This window comes from Sceloporus undulatus, chromosome 9 (genome assembly GCF_019175285.1).
Source record: "Sceloporus undulatus isolate JIND9_A2432 ecotype Alabama chromosome 9, SceUnd_v1.1, whole genome shotgun sequence".
In the NCBI taxonomy this organism is placed as follows: domain Eukaryota; kingdom Metazoa; phylum Chordata; class Lepidosauria; order Squamata; family Phrynosomatidae; genus Sceloporus; species Sceloporus undulatus.
This window is the reverse complement of record NC_056530.1, coordinates 24,356,933-24,366,741: the sequence shown is the minus strand read 5'-3', so window position 1 is coordinate 24,366,741 and position 9,809 is coordinate 24,356,933. Positions and strand designations below refer to the sequence as shown.

Sequence of the window (9,809 nt, the reverse complement as noted above, 5' to 3'; positions counted from 1 at the left end):
GTAAAAGTAAAGCCAAGCGAGGAAGGAGGCCAAGCCGCCAGAAGAAAGGCAGTGCTCTGGGTGCAGAGAGAAGGCCTTACCTGCCACCACAATGTCCATTTTCCCCTCTGCATAAATCCCGGGGCCATCCATCGTGAACTTATAGGATCCGGAGTCCTTCACAGTTAAATCTCGGATGTGGAGGGAGCAGTCAGGCTTCAGGACCTCTCGCCCAGTGAAGCCTTCTCCTTCTATCTTCCCAGCGAGTGGAGGAAGGAAACGGACCAGGAGGAGGCCTCTATTAACAGCTGCCCATCGATGCCAACGGCAGGACACAGTGTTGTTTGGGATCTTGGAGACTTTTAGGCTGAGACTCTGCCCTTCCAGCGGCTTCAGTGGGTCTGCCATGATAGTTACGGTCCTCAGCTTGAACCCTCCAGTCAACATGAAGCACAGGCTCAGGAGAGATGCTGCAGCGTAAGGGGCAAAGAGAGAGAGAAGGGACATTGCTCTTGTTGTTGCTGGTGTTGCTATTGTGTGCCTCCAAGTCATTTCTGACTCATGGCAACCCTAAGGCCATATATATATAAATGTATATATTTGTTGTTGTTGTTGTTGTTGTTGTTGTGTGCTTTCGTTTGCCATTGCCATCCTCTGAGGCTGAGAGAGTGTGACTTGTCCAAGATCACCCAGGGTCAACTCGAACCACAACAGCAGGCTAGCTGTTACATATAGTGTCTCTGTGTGTGTGTGTATTTGTTGTTATTGTTGTATGCGTTCAAATTGTTTCTGATCCTAAGGCCTGCTATCATGGGGGTTTCTCGGCAAGAGGGGCTTTGCCATGGCCATAATGAGGCTGAGAGAGTGTAACCTGCCGAAATCCACCCAGGGTCAACTGAAACCATATCAGTGGGAACACACAACACACGCACACTCTGTGTGTGTGTGTGTGTGTGTGTGTGTTTTTCTTCTATGCCTACAGGTTGTTTTCAACTTATGGCAAGAATGCTTGCCCATAGAGAAGAATAGAATACTTGCCCATAGGAAAACTATGCCTCCCCATAGGGAACCACTGGAGAATATGGGCCCATAGGGAATCATTGGGCAATATTTGCCCATAGGAAATCATTGGGGAATATTTCCCTATAGGGGACCATTGGGGAATATTTCCCCATAGGAAACCATTAGCGAATCCCTGGCTAGCGAATACTTGCCACGAGCCCCTACGGGCAAGTGAGTTTTCTCTGTGGGCAAGTCCTGCCCTTTGCCCTACTCCCTCCGGAGGTTGAGAGAGTGTGACCTCTCCTTCAAGGCCCCCAGGGGCTCTCTTAGCTGGTCCCAGAACCAAGCCCTTGGAGGTTGGCCTCCTTTGGGGGAGGCCTGGTTTCCTCAATGTGGAAATTGCCCTTCCCATGGAGAAGAGGTTCCTGAGGTTAAATGTTGGAAAGGGGCACTTCCTAGGCAGATTCATATGTGGAACCTGATCCCCCCCCCCAACCACACTTTCCCTTTGTGTCCTGCTGTCTTTTTTAGGTTGTAAAGCCTGAGGCCAGGGAACCCTCTAATTAGCCCCTCTGTTGGACGCCTGGATCCTCCCAGTGCTTGGCTGCATACCAATACTACTCTTCTTCTTCTTCTAGGCCCCTTATTACTCTTCATTGCCATAGCTAAGAGCTAAAAGGATGAGGTTGCCAAGACTATCACTTACTAGATCATGAAGCAAAAAGCCCCAAATCTTTACTTACTGGGGACCTCGTCTATCTATCGGGGGAATAGAGGATATTTCCTGGGGGGAGGGTCTCAGAGCGACCTCAAATTCCAGGAAGTGGCTGTTTTCGCCATGCAAAAATGATGCATGGATAATGCTTTAAACCTCCTGAGACCACAATCTCTCCGGCTGTCCCCGTTTCCTTCCAATGCCCCAGGTCTCTCCATTTTCAACTGTATAAACTAACTCCAGAGTCGCTTATGATAAGTTTGTGATGGGAGGGGCACTGTGATTCCGACAGTCTCTCGCCCATGAGCTAGATCCATTTGTTTGCCCAGGAGGGAGGCAGGTAGTATAAGGATGAGGATTGGACGAAACACTGCCCCTCGGTGCACGGCGCGAATGGAATTGGATGGATCGTTTGCTGGCTAAGGGTGACACTCTCTCCTTCTACTGGCTCTGGGGTCCACTTTGATAGGCATATTGTCCCACTATGACTGGGCTCCTCTCCAGCCAAAATTAAGACAAAAACTAGGACGGAGGCTTTAGTCGGGGAAAAAGAGAAGTATGAGAGAGATAGAGATAGAGAATGTTAGTTCACTCTGACAAAGCATCCTTTGGTGGCAAAAGGTCCAGGGAGGCCCCACAGGAAACATGGCCATAAAATCCTCACAAAGCATCTCCAAGTCTTTCTGTTTGCCCACCCACCTTTTTGCGTTTGCAAGAACCTTACCAGTGTGTTGAAACCGTCAACTGCAATGCCGCAGATTACGAACCCAGATTTAAATGATGAAGGCGGAAAAAGATCAAGTACTGTCGGACGACTGGTTATTTGCGAGAGCAGAACTGGGCTCACTGCCAGCAGCCAGATTTCTGCATCTTTTCTTCTTTGGTGGCGTCACAGGACACAGTCATAAAGCGCTATTGAGTTCCACTTTAAAACTTTAACTGCCATGGCCACAACTTCGAGAGAGTAAATTTGGGACATGGCAGCATAGAGGCTCTAGCAGTGCCTTGCTGACGTTCGGTGCGAAGTCAGGGGGGGGGGGGGGGGGAAAACCAGCACTGGACATCTCTTGAGTTGCCCCTGACTCTCTCCCAGGAATCCTGGGACACACCAGGGCTCCTCTTGCAGACCTGGCCCATGCGTTGCTTTCCTGGAGCGGGGGGGGCATCACAGCTTCCAGGGCGCACGTCACTTGAACTCAGACTCGGAAGGCCCACCCCTGCCTTTGCTCCCAAAGCAACCCGACCCTCACTCCTTGCACCCCCAATATCGCCGCCCTTTTGGGTCCCCCCCCCCCAAAGTCCCAGGTGCTCCTCTGGCCCCGCCTGAAGTCTGCTGCTTCGGTGCCCGCAAAGCCGCGCCCGCTCGCCTCGCTCCCCCAAACAAGCCAGAGGCAGGCCTCGCTATCCCTCCAGAAAAGTTTGGGCCACTTTCGGCCGAGCCCCACTCCTCGCCTTCCTTCCGTCCTTCTCAAGCCCCGGAGCCCCGCCGCCTCACCGCCGCACCGCCAGGAGCCGGGCCAGCCCCACCGAAGGGAAAATCCCCATCCCTCCCTTCTTCTGGCCTCCTTCCCTGCGCTCCACTCCGCTCTGCCCTGCTCTGCAATCCGGGGCTTGGGCTCTAAGCGGACTAGCGAGTAGGACCTGAGCTTCTCCTCCGCCTCTTCGGGCGGACCAGAAACCGCCCCCGCCGCCGGCCGCCGGCCGCCGCCGGAGGACCCCGCCTGCCTGGCCTTACTCTCTTCCCCCCCCCCCCCCCCGCAGCCCCTTGCCTTGTTGCCTGCCTTGGGCCCCGCTTGCCCTCTCGCCTGGGAGCTGGCCTTGGTCGTCGTGGCCCAGACGCGCTGTTTGTGGGAGGGCACCATTCTCCAGGCAGAAGAGGGAAGGAGCCCCCCCCGAACTGCGCCGCCAACCTGGTCCTCCTGGTCGTTTTTCTTAAAGTCCCAGCACTCCACCAGGATGCTGTAGCTCTGGATCCAAATAACATCGGGATGCCTCCCGAGCACCAGATGCCCTAGGCCCTGGCGCCTCCAGTCGGCTGCTTTGGGTAATGGCCGCCGCCTTCTCTTTTTATATCGAAAGAGATAGATCATGAGCATTTTCCTAATCGATCAGGTATAAATAGAGAACGAAAGAGAGATTATTCTATCAGCTAATCTATCTATCTATCTATCTATCTATCTATAGATAGATAATAAAAGACGGATGATTATATATCAGATAGATAAGTAGGGAGTGATTAGTCTATCGATCTATCTATAGATTGATAATAGAGAAGAGAATGATTATCGTCTATCATCTCTTCATTTATCTTCAGACAGATAATAAATAAGAGCCAGATGTGAGAGTTATCTATAATATCTTATCGATCAGGACCGAATTTTAAATCTTAAGACAGGACAGATGAGGGATGGAATATATGGAGACGAAATCTAATCATCTGTCTGTCGGTCTGTGCTGCAGGGGCAGAATTTCCTCCTAAGAGACCCTTTGAGGCAGAAGGCTTTTCTTTTCGTTTCGGGGGGGGGGAGTCGTGAGCCCTTCGGTTTGGAATTGCCCCTCCTCGCTCGCCAGGGCTGCTGCTGGCCCATGGGGGGCGAATGTCCAGGGGGGCTTCGGAGGGTGGACTAGATATGCCCTCGAGGGACCCTCCCCCTGGATTGGTTGCGACAAAGGGAGACCCGCGGGCTCCCAAGCAACAGACCCTCCCCCGTGCCTCCTCCTGCCCTGTCAAGGGCGGATAGGGCCACAAAGGAGACCCCTTCCTCGCGGGGAAGACCCGGGGGGAGACCCCCAAGGAGGAGGACGTTAGGATGAGTATGGGGGCCAGGAAGCCGGAGTGCCTCTAGGGTCCAAGACCCCTGGTCAGCCCCTCTCCCCTGGCAGGTCAGGTTCGGGCCCCCGGGGAGGGGCGGGGGGTCTCTGCTTGGGGGGGCTGGGTAGGAGACCAGGAAAAGATTTGGAGCTCACTCTTTGGGTTGGGCTGCTTCCCTCATGAGGAGCCATGCATTTCGACCCACTTCACAAGGGCTGCAGCTCCATCCTAGGACAGCCGTGATCTGTAGTTTCCACAAGGCTTCGCTCCTCTCCAAAGGAGGGCAGTGCCTAGCCAAACTACAATCCCAGGATTCTCCTGGGATGGAAAGTTTCTTTACTATGGAAGCATGATGAAGTACTAAATACCCCCAAAGAAGCTACAGACTGGGCATGCAACAAATACATCATGGCATGCTGAGAACCAATGGAGCTAAACCGGGGTGATGGTGTCTTTCAGTGGGAGAACACCCAAAACTTTCAGGTCCCAACCAGGCTTCTTCGTTTGCCAGGTGCCTGCATGTCTTTCGCAGAAGTGGTGTTGTTAAGACTTAAAGGATCCATCCCCACTTTTGGGATAATGGTCAAACTACAACTCCCAGCAATTCCCCCGTCTTGGCTAGGGATGTTGCCAATCTTGTGACTTTCACAACCAAGATGGGGGTACTTTTCAGAGCCTTTTTGTGTGATTTTGGTGATTGGTTTAAGTGTAATTTTGAGCTTTAAAATCAGATTTTTTCTAGTCTGGTGGGGTGGGGGATTTGGGTGACTTTGGGTCCAAAAAACGTTTGGGGATCTTCACTTCGAGGGAGGCTTGTTTGTCAACACTGTTGGCAACACTGGTTCCACTGCACCAAACCCAAACCCCTGGAGTAACCATGTTTGGGAATACATCTTCAAAGCTCCACTGGCTCTTCAACGTGCATTGCCAAGTACTTTTTTAGTTGGTCCGTTTTAGGGGATATTTGGATGTATTGTATTATTGGGATAGTATTTATTGGCTCTCATGCCCTCCTCCATTGCAATGACAAAACTTTGCTGCAACCTTCAATTGTTTCCTCCGATCCATAGGGCATACTATCACAGGTTTTTCCGTGCAAAGATTGTTCAGATCAGAGCGGTTTGCTAACTATTGCCGGCCTTTTCTCCCTCCTGCGGCTGAGAAAGTGTGACTTGCCCCAGGGTTTCTGTGGCTGATTCGAACCCTGGTCTCCAGCAACAGTCCAATGCTCAAACCACTAAGCCACACTGACACAGCCCCTACAAGGTGCCAACTAGTAAATGCACATGATCCTTGCAAATGGTCAAAATTGTGCAGTTGGTAGAGTTAGCAGGCATTGGGTTTCGCGGGGTATCTGATACCAAGTTAGATTCCTGCTTGGCCTTAAAAAGCCATTGGGTGGCCTGGGCCAGTCACACTCGCTCAGCCTCAGAGGAAGGCAATGCCAAACCTCTTCTGAACAGTCCTTGCGGAAAATCCTCCCCAGGAAAGAGTGTGGCCTTAGGGCGCAATTAGGAAGAAAATGACTTGATGGCCACACAAAACATAAACACATTGCATGGAGATCCCAGCATGCAAGCGGGGTGCATCAGCAATGGACCACAATCTGGGAACAACTTGAGGCACAAACAACAACAAACAAGAACCTTTGTTAGGAAGCTGATTGTCCCTATTTGGGGTTCAATGGTCTTTTGGCCCCGCGAAAGGATTGCTTTGCGAAAAGTGATGCTCCTATTCTCCCCTTTTCTCAATTCCACTCCATCCTGAGTTCTTCTTGCTTCCTCTTGGACCCGAGGGTTGGTTTTTCACCATTGGACAACAACAATTCACGGCGGACCCACAAAAGCCGGTAGAGAACAAAGTGGTGACCCGACACCTTCACACAAAAACATCATACTACCACACCGTCACACAAACAACAACTTCATTCAGCTGCTATTATTTGGCACTGAAGGGAACCGGACCAAAGATACACCGCAGCATGACCTATTAAACGCCGCGCTCCGACCACAAGGGAAACGTGATCACGGGCTAGAGACCATTGAAAAAAGAACTGCACACTTATCACAAAACACTTAACCGTAAAAGACCTGCTAAAACCTAGACAATCACACACTGGATGGCCCTAATCTATGTGGAGAGGACAAGTAACCTTGGGTCTCAGGTAGGTAAAAGCCTTTTCATCATCACTGACTGTTCTTTCTCTATTTATGCATTGAAAGCAGTCTCTTTGTTTTCCAAAACCGCTGTGGTAGTTGCCTTCCTTTGTTGCTCTTCAAAGATTAGCCCTGGTTAGTCTGTATAATCTGTCTGCTGTCTGCAAAAGATCTTGTAGCAACCTTTGAGTCCCAACTGAAAGGAAAGAGGTTGTGGCATAGGGCTTGATCAACAGATGCATTGTTCCTGTTGTGAGCCTTCAAGTCGGTTCAATCAGAGTATGGGATCTAAGGCAAACCCATAATGGAGTGTTTTCGCGCAAGGTTTCTTCATGCAGGGTTTTGCCTGTGGCCATCCTCTGAGGCTGAGAGAAGGTCGCTTGCCTGGGGTCACCCAGTGTGTTTCCAGGGCCTGGCCCGGGATTCGAAACCACTGATTTCCAGAGTCTTAGGCCAATGCTGAAATCACTGCACGTGGGCTTCTATAATGCACACAAATGAATTTGTAATAGATTTTATGAGGTGGCTGTAATGTGTTTGCAGCAAGTGTTCGCGGAGTCATAGTCCAGGGGTCAAAGATTTATGCGCTAGGTGGCTTTTCCCTTAGCTTTCGTTTATTTTTAATTGTTAAATTTCCATTCAGCAGACGCTGATTGCAATTTGCCCCACAATAATCCTTCCCTGTTTTGCAACAAAGGCCAGGGATCCTCATCATTGCTGTTTGCTCCACAGCAGAACCGGGTCGTGGAGCTCTTAGTCTCTTATTCGCCACAGCGCAAGAGAAGGGGGGAACACCTGTGGAGCGATGACCCACATTGCATCTTTCCATAAAGATCTTATTTATTTATTTATTTATTTTATTAATGGATGGACTTCTGCTGATCTCCCACCATCCATCGGGTGGTCAGTGCAGGACTGCCCATCAAAGTGGGCTTTTCTCTTTTCCTTTTTTCCTCCTTCAGGTCTTGAGACCCGTATTAATTACCGTGGATGGTCCACAAAAGCCATTGCTGGACTGTCGTTGGCTGCAGGCTGGCATTGGGGCTGTGATCCTGGTACTTTTCACTCTCCATTCCCGTGAGTAAAGAGGTCCGGGGCTTCATGGGCGCATGGCCAATCGGGTCACAAAGGAGACTGAACCTGGGAGCAAGCAGGACCACAGGAGCCCTGGCTCCTTCTGAATAGAAGTAAGTGCTCTGCGCACGCCTGAAGGCTCCTCCTGTTTGCTCTTTCAACCGCTGAACACAAAAGCATTCGTGTTGGCTTTAGACTCCGTCCTCCTCTTCCATCCTCAGGTCTTCATCACGAGGTGGGAACCCTTCCCCTCTGAATGTATTTGCTCTAGTAAGGTAAGACCAGGGTTTTATAGACGAAATGTTTCTGTTCTTTGGGGAGGTTGGCTTGCTTTTTCATGGCTTGGGGTCAGGCACAGGGTTGGGGCTAGAGGTGACCTCCTGACCATGAACCCCCCGCCTGACCACTATCATGTCAAGCATGGTCTGGCTCTGGGCGTGGGGGCATTGTTTTTTTTTCACATTTCCGCCTCCTTCTTCTCGTGTTGTTAAAGTGTATCCTGAAGTTCTGGTGGATGAATGTTTGATAAATTGCAGCCTCCTTCTGATCTCTGGGCTGGCTTGAACTCAAAAAAGCCATGCTTTTGATATGAGCCCTGTGAGTGGTAATATTGATTATTCTTAGGTTAAATTGACATATTGACCAATAACATCGGCAAAGTGGAAGAGACAAGAGGAGGAAAACAGACAACTAGCAACAGAACGAAGCGATCCAGGTCCTTGATGCATTTTCACAAAAACACCAGTGTTGGTCCGACAGCTCTTCCCATTCTCCATCTCCACCAAAGGCGGGAATGATCCATTGGGCAGAAAGCATTTCTCGAGAACCCTCATGGATCCATCTGAACCGTAGATGATAACTCATGGCTTTGCAAATAAAAGGGGGATATGTGGGACGTTTTGTGGGGTTTCCTCCTTATATTAGATGCGTATATTGCCTTCAGTCTCTCCCGGGTGACATTCTGGGGACTTCAGAGGCTTTCTTTCTTAGGGCAAAATCCTCAGGGATTTCCGTCCTTTCCTCTCTCATAAATGCTTTTGGGAGGGATGGTTACGTGATTCCCTCCTCTTTAGAAGAGGTCTTCCTTAAGATTACATTAATGTCCAGTCATCAAAGGGTGTGTGTTTTGGTTACAGCATCCCCACTCCCTTTTCAGGTTTTTAAATATGTCATTTGGGGTCATAAAATGTCTGGTAGGGGAGAATACATTCTAATGTCTAATGCTCAAATCAAAGAATGACTCTCAACCTTTTACAACCCAAGAACTGCAAATCCCACAGTTTCATCATCGGAGAAGGCTCTTTGAACTTTCTCCTCTTCTCTGGTCCCAATCATCTTCAGTGGGGTGTGAAAGGTTGTTTGGATTAACGTTATAGGCGTGTTCAACAGAGGATGAATGGATCAATAAACAGAATGGAGAATATATGGAGAGATCGATCTGTCTGTCTGTCGGTCTGTCTTCTGTCTATCCATCCATCCACTTTATCACAAATATTGCAGGGGCAAGTTTTTTCCCTGTAAGAGAGCTTTTCAGAGCACTTGAGGAGGGTGGATGAATAGATGGAAACGCGAACGCATCTTCTATCTATCTTCTATCTTCTACTACTCTCTATGCTTCTAGTTAGGCTGTTTCTTCTCGCTCTTATTCATCTCTCTCTCTCCCCCCCCCTCATCTAATCTCGCTCTCTCTCCTCTTTCTCTCCTCTCCTTTCTTAAGAGAACCCTTTGCCCAGCCCTGGGGGGAGAGGTCTGCCCTCAGAGGGGAGGGGGCGCTCCCTCCCCTTCCGTTTTTGGAATGCACCCCCCCCAATTGGGTAGGTGGGGTGCAAATGTCCAGGAGGCGGCCGGGGGTGGGCGGGCTAGAATGCCCCGAAAGGGGGGCATCCTCAACGATTAGCTCACAAAGAAGCTCCCCTTCTCTGATCAACGGTCCCCCCCCTCGCACCCCGCCGCCTCCGCCCCGGGCCTTGTCAGGGCGGATCGGGGCCCCAGGAGATCCTTCTCGAGGGAGGACCCAGGGAGGGAGAACCCCATAGGAGGACGTTAGGAGGAGGATTTGGAGGACAGGAAG

The 9,809-nt window shown here is 50.5% G+C and overlaps 1 protein-coding gene across 1 annotated transcript in view; it reads left to right on the top strand.

The window, feature by feature from the left end:
* The window catches only part of LOC121915573 (carcinoembryonic antigen-related cell adhesion molecule 6-like), a 6,539-nt gene extending 5,020 nt beyond the window's left edge, over nt 1-1,519 (top strand). The window contains exon 4 of the mRNA XM_042439906.1: nt 1,513-1,519. Coding sequence (XP_042295840.1) covers nt 1,513-1,519 — 7 coding nt within the window. The remainder of the gene's footprint in view (nt 1-1,512) is intronic.
* The last annotated feature ends 8,290 nt before the right edge of the window (nt 1,520-9,809 follow it).